The 23,610-nt window shown below is 41.3% G+C and overlaps 1 protein-coding gene across 1 annotated transcript in view; it reads right to left on the bottom strand.

Moving 5' to 3' along the window:
- RPGR (retinitis pigmentosa GTPase regulator) overlaps window positions 1-4,992 on the bottom strand; it is a 53,569-nt gene extending 48,577 nt beyond the window's left edge. Inside the window, exons 1-4 of the mRNA XM_080795278.1 lie at window positions 4,811-4,992; window positions 2,898-3,023; window positions 2,319-2,411; window positions 804-866 (exon numbers count right to left, since the gene is read on the bottom strand). Coding sequence (XP_080651404.1) covers window positions 804-866; window positions 2,319-2,411; window positions 2,898-3,023; window positions 4,811-4,973 — 445 coding nt within the window. The 5' untranslated portion in view covers window positions 4,974-4,992. The remainder of the gene's footprint in view (window positions 1-803; window positions 867-2,318; window positions 2,412-2,897; window positions 3,024-4,810) is intronic.
- Window positions 4,993-23,610: the final 18,618 nt, after the last annotated feature.

Here is a 23,610-nt window from a genome sequence, read left to right on the forward strand (position 1 = left end):
AAAGGTATGAATGAGGGGAAAGGGCCAAGAAGGAGCCAGAGGCGATGAGACCAACCGGAACACAGAAGAGCCTATGGGGGCGGGCGGCAGGGGGTGGGAGGAAGGAGGAAGGAAAGGTAGCTCGGTGATCAGCGCCTGGATGTCCATTTGTTCCAGGGGCATTTGTTGAAAAGACTACCTTTTCTCCATTGAATTGCCTTGGCACTTTTGCCAAACATTAGTTGGGCATATATGTGTGGGTCTACTTCTGGACTCTGTTTTGTTCTGATAATCTTTGTCTCTCTTTTTGCCAATAGCCCAATGTCTTGATTGCTGTGGCTTTAGAGGTCTTGGAATCAGTAGTGGTGGTCCTCTGCTTTTGTTTTTTTCAGAACTGTTTTGGCTATTCTGGGTCTTGTGCTTTTCCATACAAACTTTGAGAGCACCTTGTGAGTTTCTACACACAGACATACACAGCCCATTGGGATTTTAATTGGAACTGTGTTCACATCAATAGCCTTTTGGGGGTAGGTCCCACTCACCCTCAGAAAAGAGGAAAGCACAAGATGAGGAGCGGGCGGCCCCTGAGGTGTACACATAGGTAAGGATGGGCTGCCCCTTGACATAATCCAAGATTTTCTGCAGGCATGTAACATTTATCTATGTATTTTCAAAGGCAAACAAGTGTGCTAACCATTTATATTTTAAAAAATCCTAATCTTACTATTGCCAAGGTACCATTTCTATTAATTTTACAAAGCCATACTGGAGTGAGAACTCTGTCCTCAAATTGGGAAGGAAGTCACACAGATTGAATACTATACCTGTTGAAACTAGGGTGTGGTTCCGTCCACAGGCAGCAAATTTCACTTTTTCAGGTTTTAAAGCTAAAAATATTCAAAAAATGACAAAAGATTTTATGTTTACAAAAGTGATAAATAACACAGGTCAAATGGTAACTAACCAGTAGAAATGAGATTTTAAACCCAGGCCTGACTCCAAAGCTGTTCTTAATTAATAGGCCAAAAGTTTTCAGAACTAGCTGTGCATCATAACGACCAGTGGAGCTTTGAGAAAAGTACAGATAGCTCAGCCCTACCCCTGGAGAATCTGAGTCAGCAGGTCTGAGGTAAGGACTAGGCATCTAAGTGTTTTTAAAATGTCCACAGGTAATGAATATGTACTGAGATTCACGGCACTGTTACGCTGCCTCCTCACCAAACTAATCACCTAGTCCCTCATCTGCTATTGCCATTGTCAAGCTCACCTTCTACCTCACACAGCGGAACACTACAAGTCCAAGAGTCACAGGTATAACCTATGGTAAAGCTCTTCACTCATTCATTTACATGTTCAAAAGAGATTTAAAGAACACTGCCTAAGTGCTTACCATAGAGGCTGCAAAAATCACTAAGACAGAGTCCCTGGTGTCAAAGATCTTATAGTCTAGACAATCCTGTTACTTCATCTATTAGATATTTGAGAGTAAAGATTATGTGAATAAACCCAGGGTTTAAAAAAAAAACCCAGGGTTTAGTAGATTGTGCTCAATAAATACTTTTTGGCCAAGTGGAATACTTTGAAAATTCCATAACATTATCTATAAATAGCATGGATATGCTAAACTACAATGACATTTTGAGCTGAAATTAAAAATTTGGCTAGAAAGATTAAGAATATTGCTCTTGTCACATCCCAAGGAATCTCCATCACCTGTTCACAGGTTACAGCCAAACAGAAGCTTTACACATAATGCCAGGAAGCTTTGTAAAGGTATTATATATCCCATATTTTCTGGGACAGTCCTGATTTAAAATATTTTGTCCTGTTCTTGTAAGGACACTACTACTAACCAACCCCTAGTCCCAATGTCTCATTCAGTACATCTACTCACTATATACAGCAGGGTCAAGTATAATTCATAAAACCAACAGCTACCTAGAACCATGATGCCCACAACTCTAACAAATGAGACAAAGCTCAAAATTCTTATATATTTTATTGGTTATTCTTTGTACATACAATAACAGTAATATTTAAGCAGGTTAACAAACAGGCAAAATAAAAGGATATTCAAGTGTAATACCGAAAAATCATTACTTCCTTTGTGTTCTTTGGGTTTAAAAGCAATGTGATTTTTAGACCCTAACACATAAAAGTAGTTCTGATTATCATACAAAAAATAAAGTCAGACACCAATAATAGTCAAGTAAATAATGGAAATAAAGAACTAAGCGCTTTATTATTCCTAATATAATATTAAAGAACATCACAATCAATACAAAAGTACTTTATGAGGTTTAAGTATTTAAAGCAATAAAGAAGAAAAGACCCCAAACCTTTGACACACGTTGGCTTGTTAATAGTTGACTTTGATCCTAATCCTAACTGGCCCCAGTTGTTACTGCCAAACATGTAAAGTTTATTATTTCCTGGTGGGAAGGAAAAAGACATAAGAAATCGAAGCATTTTCAACATAAAGTGATGGGAGATGAAGTCATCACAAAGCAATAAAAAAGGCTACACTTTAAAGTTGTATTGCTTTCCCGTGTTGAAACAGGTTACCTTGCCCAGGTTAAAGTGAATTATTTTAACTGTCCATTACAGGTTACCAGATTCTGTTAGGTGTAAAAAGTTTCTAAGATTATGCAGTAATCACATTTGATTATATAGATATATTAAAATAAATGTATTCCAAGAAAGTAGCATTTATACAAAATCCTATTTAAATATGCCAAGGGGATTTAAAATTTAAAACACTCTTGATGCATCAAATTGTCAAGAAATCTCTGATGAAAGAAAGAAAAAACATTATTCTGGTAAAGGAAAGTATATTCAACATGTTTGAAACACTGCACATCTATAATATCTAGGATTCTTTCAGGATTACCATCCTCACTTAGGATTTCAGTACTAACCTGTAACAATAGCAGTATGTTCATCTCCACATGAAAGGAATGTAGGTATGTCATTTTTAAACCAAAATTTGCTGGGAATATTTTCAGCAAATTTAGTTTTTCCAAATGTAAACACAGCACCCGAACCTGCAAATATACGATAGTTTCTATTTTACAACTTTTACTATGTTGTCTGTTACCAAAATATTTTTTTTGGTAATTTATCTGTACAGATTCCTTGTCTCATGGCAGCTCTGTTTCCACTCCAGCACTGTTTACATCCACCTTCTATCTTAATTCAGTCTTACTCCTCAGACTTTATTCTGGTTTTTATATTTATGAAATCTACTAAATAGGTATTATTCATTTACTGGAGGAAAGTAGGAAAAAAAAAAAAGTAAGGCAGTCCTCCGTTACTGAAAGTCCTGTTTCCCCAGGTGGACCATATGCTCCCTGGAATGAGCTGATTGATAACAATCCTGCCCTATTAACACTGGTTAACAACACCTCAGGGTCTAGCCTGATTGAAGGCTTTTCTCCACACACGGGACTAGGACAGTATTGAGTTTCATTATTAGCATCATGTCCATAGAGCATGTTGAGATTTAACACTCTTAAGTCATTAAACACTATCTGATCTGAGTAGTATTCACAAACTATTTTGGTCCAGTACCATTTTAGAGGGAGATCAAAAATCCATACCAGTTCTCAATAACCATTTAAACACAGACACACACACATAAGTATACATGCACACGAGGCCAGATCCAACTTCTGAGGAAATCTCAAGGAGAATAATCACACAGAAAGAAACTAATGGGTGCCATAAAGTAAATATAGGGAACATAAGTATTAATAATAAATGATAATGTACAAGGGACTAGCCACTATGAAAAACCCTTTGAGAACAATTGTGAGGTGTGTCAATTGAAACCAATTACTTAGATTGGAGAGGCCAGGTTCTAGAACACACTTTGGGTGTTTCTAGAATGAATAATTTTGTTTTGTTCTATTCTGGCTTCCCAGTTAGCCTGCCCTGATACCCTCACCCCAAGCCAAGGTTTGATGGCTCGCTCTGTCGCCTAGTATCTATTATCTATTGTGAAATGGTACTATCATTTTGTTTACCTTCTAGTATTTCTCACTAGGCTGTGAACTCCAGGAGGTCAAGAATCTAATCATGTTAGAGACAAGAACATGGCAGAAAACGCTACACACACACACACACACAAACACACACACACACTTGATTCTGCTGTAATCCAGTACTTTTTTTTTTTAAACTTTTGGTCTTGACCCATTAGTGGGTGAGAAAATCAATTTAGTAGATCACGATTATCATTTTCAAAGGAATGTACTATACAACAGATCTGAGAGCAACCAAGTGGTTAGAGTAAGCACCACTTCATGAAACATCTACTTCTGTTACACTATACGTGTGGTACAGCGTCACAATGTCAAACGTTATTTCTGCAGCTCAGGGGAAAAGTTTTACAAGAGCACTCATTAATGGCTCCCACCGCCCCTTTTCTCTAAGTCGCTTTCCCCTCTCGTCTTTTACCCCACGCCCCCTAGTCACCCACTCTTTACTGCATTCAATACATAACTGGGTCTTGGGGACCTCGAAGGGGGTACTTTGGGAAAGTTTATAGGGAGGTAAAAACTGCCCCTGCGTTCGAGAAACTCATCGAAAGCTTATTTCAAAAGAAAAAGAAAAAAAACACAAGCACCTCTTCCCCGTGCCCCCCTTGCCCTTCCTTTCTGCTCCTCTCAGCCTATCGCCCAGGCGCGGCCCGAGCTCCAGACCCAGTCCCGCGGCCGTTGCCTGGGCCTTTCCCTCGACGGGGCGGCCCGGAGGCGGGACCTGGCCGCCCGCCCGCCAGCCCGCGGACCCTCCCTCCCGGCCCGCCACCACCCCCGCGAACGCGACTCACCGGGCACCACCTCCTCGGGTTCCCCCATGCCAAGGGGGATGCGGGGAGCCTGCGCCTGACCCGGAAAGGTGGCGGGGGCGACTCGGTGGGGCCTATAGCAGTGCCTCAGTCCCGACGCGGGCTGCGGAAGCCCCCCGGGCCCCCATAGCGACACCCCGGACATCGGCTACTACCGCGTCCCCGGAAGTCAACAAACAGCCGCTAGGGGCAACGGAGGCGGAACGTTGGGACGCGAGGCGGGGCCGGCGACGGGGGAGGGGAGCAGTGGGCCAGGCGGCCGGCACCGCGCGGGCGCAGGCGCAGACGCAGCGGGCGGGGAGGTAGAGGCCGCGCGCCCTCTGGTGGCCGGGAGGAGAAGGGCGGCCACGCCGCGCGCAGGGATGCTTCTGAGGCCGCACGCTGATGGTGGTGGTTTATCTATGCCCGGCAGGGACCTCGTAAGCGTAATGACAAACGTCACAAATATCACATGCTCTGTCACTCAGACTATGTGACACAGGCAAACGTCGACACAAAACCGTAACAATACTAGTAATAAGTGACCATGTCTAACTATAAATGCAATAGGGACTCTGCTAAATATCCAAAACGCATTTGTATTCCCAGCATGTAACCCGAGACCTTCCGTGTACTAGATGCTCATTAAATCTTTCTCGAATGAATGAATCCTACCGCAATCCTGTAAGGCGGTTCATGTTACTCCCTCAGTGATGTGTTGATTATACAAAGGAGGAGAGCTAGGGTCTAGCTTAGCCAGCCCAAGCTGTCCTTTGGACCTCTCCCTCTGTCCTCCCTGAGAAGGCTGAGGTGTGCCATCCACTACTGACAGGAAATGCACAACGAGATTCACAAACAGCAGACCACCATTGCTTTAGAATTCGTCCAGAGATATTTTTCTACAAACTTTAGTTTCCCATACACCATAAAACAAAGAGGCAAAAAGCCATCTTCCAGGATGAGGAAATGTATGTACATGTGGTAGTTGTGGGCACGAGCTAGAAGCCGGATTCAAGGACCTTGTGTGGAGAAGAGTGTATTATTGACTTTCTCAGGGAGTTTGGTTAAAATCAGAAGGAGAGATTAAACGAGGCAATACACAAATAATCATTTACTTACAAAGCAAAGTGGGGGGTACTAAGAAAGTGTTTAATGGGGAGCAGTGGCCTGGTGTGAGAGGTTAAGAAATGCTTATCTGAAGAAACATCATTAAATCTAAGAACTGGAAGGAGAAGCTGGGAGAGGTGAGAGCTCTGGGCAGAAAGTAAATCGTGGGCAAAGACTCATAAAGAACAGAGCTCTTTGCAGGAGCTCAAAGAGGTGACACTAGCTCATGGCGAAGTGGCGGGGTTTGTGGACCTGTGAAGGACTGAGATTCCACCCTAAGGACAGTGGGGAGCCATTGAGTTTTGAGCAGTGGAGTGACAGGATCAGCTATGTGTTTTCCTGGAATCATCCTACCTGGCTGATTTGTGCGGAATAAACTGGAGCGAGGAGGAGGGTTCAGAGGCTACTGCAGATATAACGACAACCAGTCAGTATGGCTTAGAATATAGTGTATTGGCCGATCTGGAGCAGGCCAACCTAAAAACGTCTTAGGAAGTAGAATCACCAGGAATTGGTAACTGACTACTGACTCTTGGGCAGTGCAGGACACTGTGGGAAAAGAAGAATTTTTAAAGACTTCCTTTAGTTATGATATGTTTTAGGGATTTTTAAAAAAGATTTTATTTATTTAAGATAGATAGAGAGAGAGAGCTAGAGAGCAGGAACAGGAGAGGACAGGGAGAGAGAGAGAAGTAGGCTCCTCCCTGAGCAGGGAGCCCCATGTGGGGCTCGTTCCCAGGACCCAAGGATCATGACCTTAGTTGAAGGCAGACGCTTAACCCACTGAGCCACCCGGGTTCCCCAAGTTTGTTTGTTTGTTTGTTTTATTTCAAAAAGAGAAAGCACATTTTGCTGCTGAGCGTTCCAGAAGGTACTGATGCAGCTCTACTCCAGGGTTTCCAACATAAGCAAATAGGGGAAGGCTGGTGCCACTCACTAAGATGGGGAACACCGTGGAAAGAGAAGGAAGGGTGGAGTTAGGTAGGCAGGGGGAAGAGAATATTACAGCTCAGCCTCAAGCCCACTAAGGCATCAAAGTGGAAGTGCTGAGCGGAGCAGCCAACTGGAAAGTAGGAGCTGCAGGTGGAGGGGCATATTTGGGGGTGCCTGGGCCTAAGTACCCTCAGGAAACACTTCTAGGTGAAAGACTGGAAAGTGACTATAGAATGAAAAGGGAAGAGAGACTGGGATGAGTCATGCTAAAAGTCAACACTTAATGGCCCAGCAAGAGATGATGAAGCTGAAAAGCAGAGAGGAGCCACAAAGGGAGAGTTCCCAGATTAGGGGTTCAACAGAAGGGTGTGGTCAGTTGTGTCACGTGATGCTGAGAAATGAAGTAAGGTGGAAACTGCCCCCTTGAATTTTGCGATGAAGAGATCATTTGTAGGGCTGAAAAGAGGTGCTCGGTAGAGTGATGGAAGAAGACACAATACTGGAGTAGAAAGTGGGAGAAGCTGAGAGCAACAAGTGAGGGTGAACCCTTCAGACATCGGAGACTGAAATGGGATAGGAGGGGACAGGAGATAGCATTTGGAGGGGGAAGTGACGTGGACGGAGGGCTTCTGTTAAGTTTGGGGAGACTTGAGGGGCACCTGGGTGGCTCAGTGGGTTAAGCCTCTGCCTTCAGCTCAGGTCATGATCTCAGGGTCCTGGGATCAAGCCCCGCTTTGGGCTCTCTGCTCAGCAGGGAGCCTGCTTCCCCCCCCCCCACCTCTGCCTGCCTCTCTGCCTACTTGTGATCTCTGTCTGTCAAATAAATAAATAAATAAATAAAATCTTTAAAAAAAAGTTTGGGGAGACTTGAGAATGGTGAGGGGCAAAACACATAGGAGAGAAAACAGATTTAGGAGAGTGAAGGAATAACCAATCCTCTAAGGGAGGAAGAGATGGCATCCAGATCTGCGGAGAGACTAGTCTTAGCTAGAAGGGGAGACACTACTTTTAGCATAACAAGAGGAAAGGAAGAAAACCTCCTTGCACATTATACCCAACATATACATATTATATATATATATATAAATATATAGGTCATATATACCTATATATCATATATACATAAAACTGATACATTTGATACAGATGCATATTGCATATGTCATATAACATATGATAATACTATTGTCTATCCCAGAAGCTGAGGGACTAGATCATGCACGTGGAGCTTACAGCGTGGTACCTGGGCTAGAGGGTATCACTCAATGGTGTTAGCTCTCATGAATAAGGCAGAGTCAGCTCTGCTCACTGTATCCATGTAACCCAGGCTATGCTTCATTGCGAGCGACACTCAAATCTCAGTGGCTTAACACAAACTGAAGTGTTCTTTCCCTCACTCATGCTACATGTCCGATGTGGGTCAGCGGGGGGATCTGCTTGCTTTACCTGATCACTCCGGGGCCAGGACCACTGACGGAGGTCTGATGATCTTGTAACTGTACCATTTGTGACTCCTGACCTCTTTGGTGGCTGAAGCAGGTGTAGAGAGAGGGGGGAAGTGGGGAATGAAATATTTCCGGCTAGAGGTAGCATGTTTCTGCTTCTTACCACCCCGTGGCCAGATCCAGTGCTCTGGGCCCCCGTGCGCTGCAGGCAGGCGGGGAAAGGTGGGAGCGTTCGTGACAGTCAGTAAGAAGTACGTGTCTCCACCACATCCCCGTAGCCAGATGGTCTCAACCTGCGGAGTCACTTTCCTTGTGTTGGAGAAGGCAGAGAGTGCTAAGGGATAATTTCATGACTCTCGGCTGCAGTCCTGTGCTCTCACCATGAGTGCTCCCCTTCCTAGCCGGCCAACCTCAGGAAATCACATTGATGTAGAGAAGTCATCACATGTCTGACAACATGCACAACTCTGGGCAATTTCCCCCATTAATTCTAGTTGTTATTCATTTCTGGAGCATTCTGTGTCAACTTAAAAATAGAAGCATGTACAAACAAGGAAGACATTTGATGGATTATGCTTCCTCACTGAACTAGTTCCTTTCTTGGCGGTAGTCAACAAAACCTCCAAGGCTTGCATTTTGAATTACATTACAATGCAACTGCCAACACCATTTCTTTCTTGGCAATCAGAAAAACAGGTATATCTCCACTTGGAAAACGCTACTACCAAATCTTGTAGACATCCAGACTCTCAAATGAGATTCTTTTTTAAAAAAATATATTTAAGATTTATTTATCTGAGAGAGAGAGCACGTGCACACTGGGGAGCAGGGGGAGGCAGAGTGAGAGAATCTTAGCAGACTCTGTGCTGAGCACAGAGCCAGATGCGGGGCTCGATCTCACGACCCGGAGATCAATAAATCCAGTTCTAGTAGCTTCTTTGATTTCTGAACTTTTGTGGTACAGCTCCAGGATATATGAACTGAGGACATATAGGTCCAAAGCCGGGGAACTTCATTTATAAGAAAGTAGCAGAAATTAGGTAGGGACTACTACACTATTACCCCAAGGAAGAAAATTTGCACTTTTCTTAATCATTTAATCCAGTATTTAAAAATCTTGAATGCACATACAGATCATCTAGTAGTCTTGTTAAGATTCAGATTCTGATTTAGTGGATCTCGGGTGGGCCCTAGGAATTTGCATTTTTAACAAATTCCCAGCTGATGCTGATCCTCCTGGTCCATGGATCATACTTCATGTAGCAGGAATTTAACTCCCAGAAAAGCCTAAGAAGTACTTTAGAGAAGCAATAAACGAACAGGCTGGCAAATGTGACTATAGATAATTGTCGGATAAAGGATCTAGTATTCAGAATATGTATAGAATACTAATGAGTCAAGAAGAAAAAGACAAAAATGAAAGACATACAAAATAATCAAAGGGTATTTCATTCACAGAGATAAAAATCCAAATGGCCAATAAACATGTAAAAAGATAATTAACCTTAATGGAAATAACAAAAATGCAAAATAAGTAATCATGAGAAACCTATTATTGGCAAAAATAATAATATTGTTTACTTTAAGTGTGCTTGAGTATTTAGGAATACAGGAAGCTTGCTAGTGAGAATGCAAATTATTACAATCCCATTATTTAAATAATTTGCAAAAATGAAATAAAAGTGAACAGGTAACTGTACCCAAAGAGGCGTACATGAAGTTATTCACAGCAGCGTTGTTTATCCTCGAAAAAAGTGGAAATAACCTACATGTCCATCACTAGAGGAGTGGAAAGACTGTTTATTCACATAGGGATGAATATTGCTTAGCAGTTGTAACAAATGAACCAGTTCTACATGTATGAATATGAAGGAGTTTTAAAAATGTAATGTTGAGAAAAATAAAATTACAAAGTGATATGCACTATACGATGTTATTTTATTGAAAATAATTGAAACGTGAAAAACAGAATATTTGTAAGAGCATCTGGGTGGCTCGGTCGGTTAAGTGTCTGCCTTTGGCTCAGGTCATGATCCCTGAGTCCCGGGATCAAGCCCCGTGTTGGGCTTCCTGCTCAGTGGGGAGCCTGCTTCCCCCTCTCCCTCTGCTGCTCCCCCTGCACGACTCTCTCTTTCTCACAAATAAATAAAATCTTAAAAAATAATAAGAAACAAAGCGATTTTTTCTTTTTAAGTCAACTTGATTGGACAACCAAAATAAAATAAATGCACCCGTTGAAGTGTATACTTTGGTGAGCTTTGACAGAGGTTTATACCATTATACCACGTGACTACCACCCTAAGCCAGGTAAATATTTCCCCCTTCCATTCCCATCTCCTGGAAAAAAAACTCATTCTGATTTTTCATCAGTCATAGATTAGTATTGTCTTTTATATAATTTCTTTCATGTCTAGTTTCTTTCACTCAGCATATTTTTTTTAAAGATTTTATTTATTTATTTGACAGAGAGAGAGAGATCACAAGTAGGCAGAGAGGCAGGCAGAGAGAAAGGGGGGAAACAGGCTCCCTGCTGAGCAGAGAGCCTGAGGTGGGGCTCGATCCCAGGACCCTGAGACCATGACCTGAGCCGAAGGCAGAGGCTTAACCCACTGAGCCACCCAGGCGCCCCCAGCATAGTGTTTTTAAAATGATTTCATGTTGCTGGTTTTATCAGTAATTTGTTCCTTTTTACGGATCTACCTTAATTTATTTATCCATTTACCTGTTGATGGACCTTTAGGTCCTTTCCAGTTTAGTATAGTCATAAATAAAGCAGCTATGGCTATTCATGGGTGTGTGTGTGTGTGTGTGTGTGTGTGTGTGTGTGTGTACAAATCTTAAACTTCTTCTTTTGGGTAGATACTTAGTGTTTGCTGTCAGTTTTATGTTTTGCAAATATTTTTTCCCAGCCTATGGCTTGCTTTTTCCAAATCTTAAAGAGGAGAAAAAGGAAAAAAATAAATAAAAAGAACCCAACTCCCCCCAAAAATTAATGCACAAAAATAGGGAGTATGTACAAAAAAATTAAACTTTAAACATTTGAACAATGAACTCTATTATTAAAAGTGCAAATTAAATCATAAAACTTATTTATCTTCCCTACTAAACTGGCAAAGATTAAAAAGATTGCCAGGATATAGTTAGTAGGCAAATAAGCACATTTATTCACCATTTGTGGGAATTGAAAAATATATATGATCTTTTCAAAAGGTCATTTGGCAATATAAATTACAATATTTTAAGAAAGGTATATCATTCTTACTCATTCTAACCATTTCTATAGATGAGTTCTTTCCGAACTTTTTCCTGCAGAAATATAGAAATTTGCACCAAGACCATGGGCAAGGATGTTACTGTAGCATTGTTTGTTACAGTAAAAAGGAAAAATAAAGACATCTAAATGACTTCAATAAGCAACTGAATGAATACACTATTGGGCTTCCATACAATGGGATACCATGCAATCACGTATAATAGTTTTATGTGAACTTAAATGGAAAAATACTTAAGATCGAATTTTAAGTGATAAAAACACATTGCAAAATAATATGCAGAGTATTATCCTATTTCATAAAAAGTAAATTAACATATGAGCATACATGAATAGGTGTGATAAACACATAGGTAAAATCTGGAGGAACATTTACTACACTGTTTAATAGTACTTCCCTCTGGGGTGTGGAATTAGAGAGGACTCTGAATTTCTAAATCATACATATCTGTATGGGTTTAATTTTCTTTTTACAATTAACACCACTTGCTTTTTCAATCAAAGTGTTCAAAACGAAAAATAAGAAATCAAACAACTAACAGAAGTTAGTCAACAATAATAGCTAACATTTCATGAGCATTTACTGTGTAGCAGGCACAGTTCTAAATTCTTTACATACATTAACTGAGTGAATCCTCACAAAACTCTCTTGGGTACATTTTACTGAATCTCCTCATTTTACAGGTAAAGACACTGAACAGAGAGGTTAAGTAACTAGCTCTAGGTCAAACAGTAAGAGGTGGAGCCAAGATTTGAACCCATATCTGTCTGGCTACAGTACCCTAGCTCTCAGGACCATATTATCTGCCTATTGAGGAAAAATTAAAATATGTTAGGAACGAAAAAAATAAGTTACAAGATCTTAGTTCATACCAATTCTGAACAAACTGGCCATTCACTGATTATTGTACAAATTTTGAGCATTAAGTAGTAATGATTATGTCTCTTTATTTGTTTTATTGCATAGGAGGCCTTTTACCTACATTATCCCTTTAAATATATGTTCAGAAAGATGTAGCTTCAAAATATATCTGCAGGTTTAGCATAATACCCTATAGGTCCATCCATGTTGTCACAAATGGCAAGATCTCATCCTTTTTGTGGCTGCATAATATTCGTGTGTGTGTGTGAGAGAGAGAGAGAGAGAGAGAGAGATTTCTTTATCCATTTATCTATCCATGAACACTTAGGTTGCTTCTAAATCTTGGCTACTGTAAATAATGCTGCAAAAATCATAGGGGTGTATATATCTTTTTGAATCAGCGTTTTCATGTTCTTTGGGTAAATACCCAGTAATGAAATTATTGGATCATATGGTATTTCTATTTTTAATTTTCAGACTAAGAGGGATAAATACCAATGATTTCACTGATATGTGGGATCTAAAAAACAAAACAAATGAATAAACAAACTAAAAGCAGAATCAGACCTATAAATACAGAGAACAGACTGATGGTTGCCAGAGCGACGGGGGATGGGGGACGGGCAAAATAGGTGAAGGGAAGTGGGAGGTACAAGCTTCCAGTCATGGAATGAGTAAGTCATGGGAATAAAAGGTACAGCGTAGGAGCATAGTGAGTATAGTCAATGATATTGTAATAACGTTGTATGTGACAGATAATAGCTACACTTGTGATGAGCATAGCATAAAGTATGAACTTATCAAATCCACCTGAAACTAATGTAACATGTGTGTCAACTATGCTCAAATAAAATTATATATATATATATATATATATATATATGCAAGCTCATTATGTCTAATCGCCTCCACTATCACTTCATCACCTCCCTGTCCCAAAACACCTGGACCATTGCCATCACTTCTTTTTTTTTTTTAATTTTAATTTATTTTTTAAAATTTCTTTTCAGTGTTCCAGAATTCATTGTGTATGCACCACACCCAGTGCTCCATGCAATATGTGCCCTCCACAATACCCACCACCAGGCTCACCCAAACTCCCACCCCCCAAACTCCTCCAAAACCCTCAGATTTTTTCTCAGAGTCCACAGTCTCTCATGGTTCATCTCCCCCTCGAATTTCCCCCAACTGTCTTCTCCTCTCCATCTCCCCATGTCCTCCATGTTATTCCTTATGCTCCACAAATAAGCGAAACCATATGATAATTGGCTCTCTCTGCTTGACTTATTTCACTCAGCATAATCACTTCCAGTCCCACCCATGTTGATACAAAAGCTGGGTATTCATTCTTTTTTTTTTTAAAGACTTTGTTTATTTATTTGACAGACAGAGATCACAAGTAGTCAGAGAGGCAGGCAGAGAGAGAGGGGGAAGCAGGCTCCCTGCTGAGCAGAGAACCCGATGTGGGGCTCAATCCCAGGACCCTGGGATCATGACCAGAGCCGAAAGCAGAGGCTTTAACCCACTGAGCCACCCAGGTGCCCCGGGGTATTCATTCTTAATTGGTGTCCCTGTCTCCATCCTAACAGTCCTCACAACCCAGGAGTCAGATGGATTCTTTTAAGAGCATGACATACCTTCCTCTTTCTCAAGACCCTCTTATGGCTTCCTTGCTCACTGAAAATAAAAGCCATAGTCCTAACAGTATTCCAAAACATCTGACTCTCCACCTCACTGAGCTCACTCATCTCTCACCCCAAACCTGCAGCAAGGAATTTTTATTTTTATTTTATTTTTTTATTTTTTATTTTACTCTTATTTTTTCAGTGTTCCAAGATTCATTGTTTATGCACCACACCCAGTGCTCCATGCAATACGTGCCCTCTGTAATACCCATCGCCAGGCTCACCCATTCCCCACCCCCCTCCCCTCCAAAACCCTCAGTTTGTTTCTCAGAGTGCACAGTCTCTCATGGTTTATCTCCCCCCTCCGATTTCCCCCAATTCACTTATCCTTTCTTTCTCCTAATGTTCTCCATGTTATCCCTTATGCTCCACAAGTAAGTGAAACCATGTGATAATTTACTCTCTCTGCTTGACTGATTTCACTCAGCATAATCTCCTCCAGTCCCGTCCATGTTAATACAAAAGTTGGGTATTCATCCTTTCTGATGGAGGCATAATATTCCATTGTATATGTGGACCATAACTTCTTTTTTTTAAAAGATTTTAAAAATTTATTTATTCAACAGAGAGAGAGATCACAAGTAGGCAGAAAGGCAGGCAGAGAGAGAGGGGGAAGCAGTTTCCCCGCTGAGCAGAGAGCCCGATGTGGGGCTCGATCCCAGGACCCTGAGATCATGAACTGAGCCGAAGGCAGAGGCTTAAACCACTAAGCCACCCAGGGGCCCCTGGACCATAACCTCTTTATCCACTCATCTGTTGAAGGGCATCTTGGTTCTTTTCACAGTTTGGCGACTGTGGCCATTGCTGCTATGAACATTGGGGTATAGATGGCTCTTCTTTTCACTACACCTGTATCTTTGGGGTAAATACCCAGTAGTGCATTTGCAGGGTCATACGGTAGCTCTATTTTTAATTTTTAAATCACTTTACAGATGTTAATGATCTGTAAGTGATTCTATTAGCAAATACTGAACCAGAAATCACTTAGTTTTATTTGACACTGACAACTGAACCCCTATATTACACCATGCTCTAATAAAATCATTAATTTTTCTGCAGTAAAATAACCATTATTTTTGCTAGACATCCAGATGAGACATATCCCCTTCTTCGGGGAAATGTCTTCTGCTTAGTCTAACATCACTGAAACTGTTGAGAACGTGCTTTGACCATCTTGGAAGAAACTCCAGAGCTTGAGGTATGTTTCTGTAAAAAGTTATAGAAATGTACATCCTTAATCTTTGCATTTGTATTGGGGTTTAGAAAGTAGATTTGTCTTGAGAAATAATCTGAAACTTAAGTTGATGTAAAGTATGAGTATTAAGAAATGGGCCTGATGAACTCAGGTGGCTCACAGACTAACTCAGGAGCCAGTTCCTAAAGAAGAACTATAAGGCATAGAAGACAGTAGTTGTATGACAAGGTGCTTTCCTGGTTGATGACTTTGAAGGATCATGTAACATGATGACAATGGCTTATATTATTATATTCTTATTTTTGCCAGATATTGGTCTAAACACTCTATGTATTAATTATTTAAACCTGCGTATTGTAGAAGAGAAAACCGAGGCACAGAGAGGTTAAGTAATCCAACATCTCTCGGCTAAAACGGGGTAACTGAGGTTTGAACACATGCAGCCTGGTTCCAGAATCCACGCTCCCAACAACTACACTATACTGCCTTTTGAAAGAGTGCAGAGCAGTGGTCTTCGGATTTTTTGGCTCACCCATCACTTACAACCAACAAGAAGGCAAAAGGGACAAGAGCTCATTGATGTGACCCATGCAAATCAGTTCTCCTGGGTCTATATCTAGATTATCAGCTGGTGTAGAGGATCAGCGAGTAGTTTGAGGGATGAGGCTCAGAAAAAATAAAGACAAAGATCGAGGAAAACTACCCAGTAGAAACCACACATGTGCATTTACATATTTACCTGCATGTATTACTGTACGAATATATTACATATATTATGAAACATGGACACAAAGATTTCAGATAATCTGATAAAAATTAAAACAACGAAAAGTTCTTTTTTTTTTTTTTTTTAAATAACTAAAAGTTCTAACGTTGGCTTTGCTCCACCAAAATGGATTGTCCTGAGCATCTCCTGGGGGGGGCCCATGCCTCAATTTTGAAAACAGGTTTGACATAGCATAGCTTTGAGCTGTGGATTTACTACTTGTTATGTGAGTAATCTGGGAGAGTTGCTTACTCTGCCCCTGATTTTTTCACCTGTTAAATCAGGAGAATAACTACAAATTTATAAGACTGTACAGTTTAAATGAGATTATGTGTACAAAATCTGTGGTGCCTGGTTTTTCAGTAGACTCTTCACATATTGTTTACTTTCTCCCATAACTGTAATTCCCAGTTTTTGTTTCACGGTCCATGTTTTTAGAATTTCATTACTTTGTACATATCCTTCTAATGAAGCTGGAGGCAGCCCTGCAGTTAGGCTTGGTGCATCTAGATGGAGCTAGATTAATAGCTTTTTCATGCTGCATCGCTCCAAACAGGGTGCAGCTGTGTCTCTGACAGCGAAGAAAACCGTAGAGACGGGTGGAAGAACCCATGTGCATTTTCCTTTGTGTAAAACACCGCAGGACTTGGGAGAGAGGGAGGGAGGAATTAATGGCTGTCCAGACACTTAAAAATGAATGGCCCAACTATTCAGCAATTGTATGTCTGTGAAAAGAAGCTTCATTTTACATCAACTGTTAGCCATTGCCCATTACGATTAGGGGTCAGGTTTGAAGACTTTAAGTGGATTTTGAGCTATTTTTATCTATGCCTTTCCATGGGCGACTTTTTCCTAACAGACTCCCTTGGCTACATTCAGACTCATTTATCACTCTTCACTGAAAATTTCACCCTTGATCCCAACTCTGGGCTTTTGCTCCTTCTTTATCCTCCTGTTGGGTTTCTTTGGCACAAAGTTAACCAGAAAACGAAGGCGTATCAGTCAGGTTTCTGACAAACAGAAGACACCCTCTTATTAGGATAATTGGAGAAGGGTTTATTTACAAAGGACCTAATTTAAAAGTGTTGGGAAGGGGTTGGGGCAACTGCAAGGCATAGGGCAAGGACCCAGGGCGGACAGCTGTGGCCCCAAAAGACGAAGAGATGGTGAGCTTATCAGAACTTGGAAAGAGAGAGAGAGTTGTGTAGAGTAGGCCACCTTGGGAGGAACAGTGAATTTCTCTTGAGGAACTGCCAACCCAAGGTGACCTCCTGAGAAACCAGAAGGATAAATCTTTTGACTTCACTTCCCTCCCCTTCCTCTATTCTCCAGCTGAGGTTCTAACCAGTTTCTGGAGTTCTAACTAGCTTCCAACCAGAAGCTAGAAGACAAGAGAGCTCATTGATATAGCCCATGCAAACCAAATTTCCTTGTTGACATCTAGCACTTGAGGCTGTCAACTAAAGCAGAGAATCAGTGAGAAGATTGGGGAATGGGGCTTGTTTAAAAATAAAAAGGCATAGATCCAGGAAAGTTACACAGCAGGAGCAATCTGGCTAGGTAGGACATCACTGCTAGACAAAGCCACTGCTTTCACCATGCTTCTAATCTCATTGTCCATTTGCCTTTTGGTCACATTCTCGAGAGCAAAGTCCTGGGTGGAAGCATCCAGTTGGCTGGGGCTAGTTCACCTACTAGTTCACCCTCTTTGTCAAGGGGAGAGAATACAGGCAATATTGCTTTCTTTGGCTTCCTTGATGGGAACTGGGCTGCTGCTTTCTTTTAAAACTCATACATTTTGGGATTTCTAGAAATTTGGCAAGAGCTCAAAACCAAGACAGTTCTGTCTCCTCTTAAAAAAAGACAAATCTCGGGGCACCTGGGCGGCTCAGAGGGTTAAGCCTCTGCCTTCGGCTCAGGTCATGATCTCAGGGTCCTGGGATCAAGCCCCGCATCGGGCTCTCTGCTCTGCAGGGAGCCTGCTTCTCCCTCTCTCTGCCTACTTGTGATTTCTGTCAAATAAATAAATAAAATCTTTAAAAAAGGACAAATCTCCATTACCAAATGACATCCTAGATATCCTTCATTAATCCGCAACAGTAAGACTATCAGGAAGAGTACAGAGATTTGGTGGGGCGCCTGAGTGGCTCTGTTGCTTAAGCCTCTGCCTTCCGCTCAGGTCATGATCCCAGGGTCCTGGGATTGAGCCCCGCATCGGGCTCTCTGGTCAGTGGGAAGCCTGCTTCCTCCTCTCTCTCTGCCTGCCTCTCTGCCTACTTGTGATCTCTGTCAAATAAATAAATAAAATCTTTAAAAAAAATAGAGTACAGAGATTTGGTTTTTATTTCTAGTTCTCTGCTTGGTCTCTTTCCCTCTCTCATTTTCTTCCTTCCCGCATTTCCCCATCTTAGGAAGTTCCTTTTATGTCTCTAGATCTTTAATTAAGAGAGTGGAAATAAGATTTTTTTAAAGATTTTATTTATTTATTTGACAGAGATCACAAATAGGCAGAGAGGCAGGCAGAGAGAGAGGAGGAAGCAGGCTCCCCACTGAGCAGAGAGCCCGATTTGGGGCTCTATCCCAGGACCCTGGGATCATGACCTGAGCCGAAGGCAAGAGGCTTCAACCCACTGAGCCACCCAGGCACCCCAAGCAATAAGATTTTTAAGCCTAATTAGGGGTTCAAATGCTGGGCAACAAAAAGTATATATGTATTAGCCCACCCAATAAAATGTCCTAATCAGTGTTTTCCTCATAGAACACCTAAATCTCTTGGGCTGTTAATTCCTAAACTTCATTGAACATTCATTTCTCTCAATACAATGTTGGTGTTTTTTAGCTGCAATTCATATAGGAAACACTTGTCTCTAGTCTTTAATCTTGTCCCTTCCATGTCCCTAATCATCTGGCCAAACCATTAACAACTGCTTGTGAATTCCTATAGTTCTATGCCTCAGGGCTTCTCTCCCTCCAGACTGAATGCCTGTCAAGGTACTCTACTTGAAGTTTTGCCCACTACGAGCATTTCCCTTATTTACTCCTTGGACTCAATATAGCTACCCAATCTACAGTGAATCTTGAACTGTTGGATCCAGACCAACCCCAGATTATATCTCTGATCCTTGATCAAGCATCCTTTTACTCTATTCTCATACACACTTTACAGAGTACTTTCTTCACTATAAACTCTAAATCTAGCAGTTCTTTGGGCCTCCTTGGCTTCTGACTTTATCATTGCCATCCCCTTCCCAGAATTATGATGAGATCTGACAATCTTGGGAATTGGTGGGGGAGGATGAGAACTGCCTTCATCTTACAAGGTCACTCCTTTCAGTAAAAAAAAAAAAAAACATCTTCAACCAAGGGAAGAACAGGGTCATTAGACAAGGTAGGAGAGATTTCTTGAGCTGGCAAGGGAGCATAATGAGAATGAAGGGTTCAGCATGCTTAGGGTTCTCTAAATCCTCTCATATATTTCCATGTGAATTTTCCAGCTTTCAGTCTAACCCAGATAATGCCACAATATGCACCTCTGAAACCAGGGCTGTGAATACCACTGATATTGTAATTCATCAGCGCACAGGATCAAAGCAAAGTCTGAGTTTATCTTTGACCTTCTCAGATCTGCTGAGGCAGATGACTTTTTTCACCTGTACGGTATTCATTATAAGAAGCAGCCATCTCATTGGCTGTCACTGAACTCCTCAATACCCTTCACATGCTTCTCCTTAAATTGTACTCTCAGCCAGCATTCCAGGTGACCATAAGCAATTGTTTAATCGGCTGTATTGCCACTGTATTTCTAAGGGGAGGTTTTAATGTCAGCCAACCAATACTGATTTTATCACTTTTCCCTGAGGGTCAGTTGTCTGTGGCTCACTTTGTGGTACCATTTTCGGAATCAGCCAGAGTTCTTGTAGGGGAGTAGAGAAGAGGGTTAGTAGGAAATCATCAGGGAACCCAGAGAATTAACAGATGGTCTGGAGAGGAATAGCCTGAGAAAAGGGGGAAGATTAGGGAGACAAGGCAGACAGAGACTGGGGAAGGATGTTGCTGCTGACTTCGCTGTAGTCCACAGCCATCACTGGGCCTAGTCACCATGGCAAGAGGGTGTAAGCCACTGGACACAGCCAGAAATGCTGGTAGATCATAGCATTGTAAATCTCATCTCCCTGGCTCTTTTTCTTCACTCTTTCAAGATTCAAAGCTGCAGGTGAGAATGTCTGCTGGATTGATTATGTGTCCATGACCTGGCTTTGCAGGGGGTGGAGGGAGGGAGGGAAGACTTTTACACTAAGACTACACTAAAATTCACACAATGAGAATTAGAGGGGATTTCAAATGCTGGGCAGAGAAAACCCCTCCTTTTTTGTCAATCAGGAATGGAAAGAGCTTTCCTTAACAGTCGAGAAGCCACTTTCTATTTCTCGCTCTCTCATTTGCTTTTTTGCATTCTCCCTCCTTTACCCAACTTTGAGAAAGTCGCTGTATTTCCCTGGTCCTCTGGAGAAAAGAGTTGGATTAAGATATTCAGGGTCCATCTATGTCTAACACTCCATGATCTCAGACCTCTCAAGGATCTAGTAAGGAAGATACTATGCTTACATTAAATGTTTAATAATTGCATAGCCTAAAATCTTTCCTTTTTTCTAATGAGTAGTCCCAAACGGTCAGTTTGACCCAGTTTCTCATGGTCTTTGAAGCTTCTACATATATCAGCAAATCATAATATTTGTGGAATTCCTCCTATGACATTAGATATTGAAGCATTCTAACTGTACTTGCCTTTTGATATTTCATGTTGATTTTAATAGCTTCCCCAGTAATTGCCATCCAAGTTAAGAGGCGTATAAAAATCAAGGTGAACCTTAGGGAGAACAGTGATAAAACAAGTTAATATTCCAGGAGGCCTTAGGGTCTTATCAAGGTTGATACATCAGTTTTACTTTAAATCTCTTATCTATCTAATTATTTCACCACTTTGATTAAATGAAGCTAAAATTGGTATTGATGAAAAGAGAAAGCACAATCAAAGAAGCAGATAAGCAAATAATTGAACGTAAATAACTTTTAATTATACTTACTTAGTAGAGTTAAGGAAGAGTGTCAGGTGCCAGTATTACTTTTTTTTTTTTTTTTTAATTTGACAGAGATCACAAGTAGGCAGAGAGGCAGGCAGAGAGAGAGGAGGAAGCAGGCTCCCTGCTGAGCAGAGAGCCCGATGTGGGGCTCGATCCCAGGACCCCGGGATCATGACCTGAGCCGAAGGCAGAGGCTTAACCCACTGAGCCACCCAGGCGCCCCGCCAGTATTACTTTGTTAAATGAAAGGGTAGTGTTGGGATGAAAAAGAAAAAATAGCACAAAATGTTCTGAAAATTGTGAGCAATTTCAAAATGGTTAAACACTTTTATATGTGTTGGGTTCCAAAACAACCCTGAATCCTGGGTGGTGAATATGTCCAGAGCCTCTAATGGAAACCCAATTCTTTGGATTCTTGACTATGTCTTAGTCATTTGTAGATTCATACTAAAATTCCCAGGCTTCCCCAAAAACCAAGAAGTAGGTGGCCTTCTAGGTATGGCAGTTACACCTAGCAACTTCAAAATGTTGTCCCATGTGGAATTACAATAGGAGAACTAGCAAATAGCTTTGACTTTAAGTTGATCAAACAGTTACTTCTAAACTCAATAGTGCATTTACTCTTTGCCCCCTACCTAATCTAAGGTTACCTAGATTATTTATCCTCTGTGTCCAGTGTCCTGCTCTTATGACGCATTGTGTACAAAAACACCTGGTAGTTTTTACTTGGGTAGCTCAGTGGGTTAAGCATCTGCCTTCAGCTCAGGTCATGATCTCAGGGTCCTGGGATTGAGCCCCACATCAGGCTCCCTGCTCGATGAGGAGTCTGCTTCTCCCTTTCTCCCTGCCCCTCCCCCCTGCTCATTCTTTCTCTCTCTCTCTCTCTCTCAAATAAAATAAAATAAAATAAAATAAAACACCTGGTAGTGATATAAACTAACTCACACAAGACATGAGATGTGAATGGAACATTCATTGCCAAAAAAGGGCTTGTGGGTGGGGGAAGAGTCAGTCATATCATCTGAAACTGAAGGTGATTATGATGTGTTATTCTCATATGAACTTCACAAAATGTATTGCTGATGTCTCCAGACTTTTTGCATTCAGCTAATTAGGGACACCTATTTTGGAAAATTTACTGGACTGTTTTCATGTCCCTCACTGCTTTGAACAAAAGGCAACAACTATAAATTTTAACTGGCAAAAAGAGTAGTGGCTGTGGTATCAAAAAGATTTTATGATCTGTTTTTATTACACTCTTTCATTATACTGGAAAGCAACACTGGCTGTTGGCATTTTCAGAGCCCTTTGTATTTTCAAAGCACTTAATCATTAATTATTTTATCTTATTTCCATCTCAAATGGGATAGGCTGGTTAGGGTTCCAGAAGGAAAATACTATGAGGCAGTAAAAGACTCAAAATATGAAAAGTTAGTGAAGTACTGAGGGAGAACAAAGTCCCTGGTTTTCCCATCACTGAGGGGGAAGAGAAAAAGAGAGAAGAAAACACATCATAGGACCTCACTGAGAAACACTGGTTTTATTTCTTCCTTATTTTGATTAGTTTAGAGGACAATGGTGGACAAAAAAAGCAGGACGCACCTCTCTTTTATTTCTAGGAGAGCGACTATAATAAACCAACAACTGGGAGGGGGGGGCTCTCACCGCATGTTCTGATGCCAGTAACTACTAAAAGCTGACATTTATTGAACACCAAGCAAGGTAGACTACTGCAATATGGTATATAGTGTAGCATATGGAGTATATCCATCAATCACATTTCATCTTTACAACAAACTCATGATATAATACCACCAGTTAACAGAGGATGAAACACGTTTAGTGAGGCTGAGTAATTTGCTCACAATAAAAAGCTCAACTGTAACTGACTCTGAAATCTCTGGATTAAATCTCTTTATATGACTTCCCAGATGATTTTCTCATTTCTTAATGGTAATACACTGGGGAACTATAGAGGTTGACCTGGGAATCCATGAACTCCTTGGTTCTTTGGAAGAAATGATGTTGAATTCCAGTTGAAGAATTCTGGAGGATGGAATCGATCATGGTGGGTGCCTAATCTCCCGTCCCAGACTCCAAACAGTCAACAACGCTCCAGGGAAAGGGCTTGTTCTCTCTCACTTTAGGGACAAGATACTCATAGTTTATCATCTGGGCCCTGGTTAGGTACCATCTTTATAGGCCACAAAATTGTTACCAGTAGAGTAGGCTTAAAAGATGAAGGCTGTGTTTAACTAGTCACTTAAGGTGAGGGCAGAGCTTAGAAGATGTGGTCAAATAAAACAATTGTGAGGAGATGAACAGGACTTCACAGGTAGTGTCTGGAGAGAGGCAGCAACCCCAGAGAGAATTTCAACAAGACCCACAAAGGGGTGGGGAAGGCATTCACCAACCAAACAGTGACTTTTGAGGACATCCAGGAAATGTGTCTTGGGCT

This window comes from Martes martes (genome assembly GCF_963455335.1).
Source record: "Martes martes genome assembly, chromosome: X".
In the NCBI taxonomy this organism is placed as follows: domain Eukaryota; kingdom Metazoa; phylum Chordata; class Mammalia; order Carnivora; family Mustelidae; genus Martes; species Martes martes.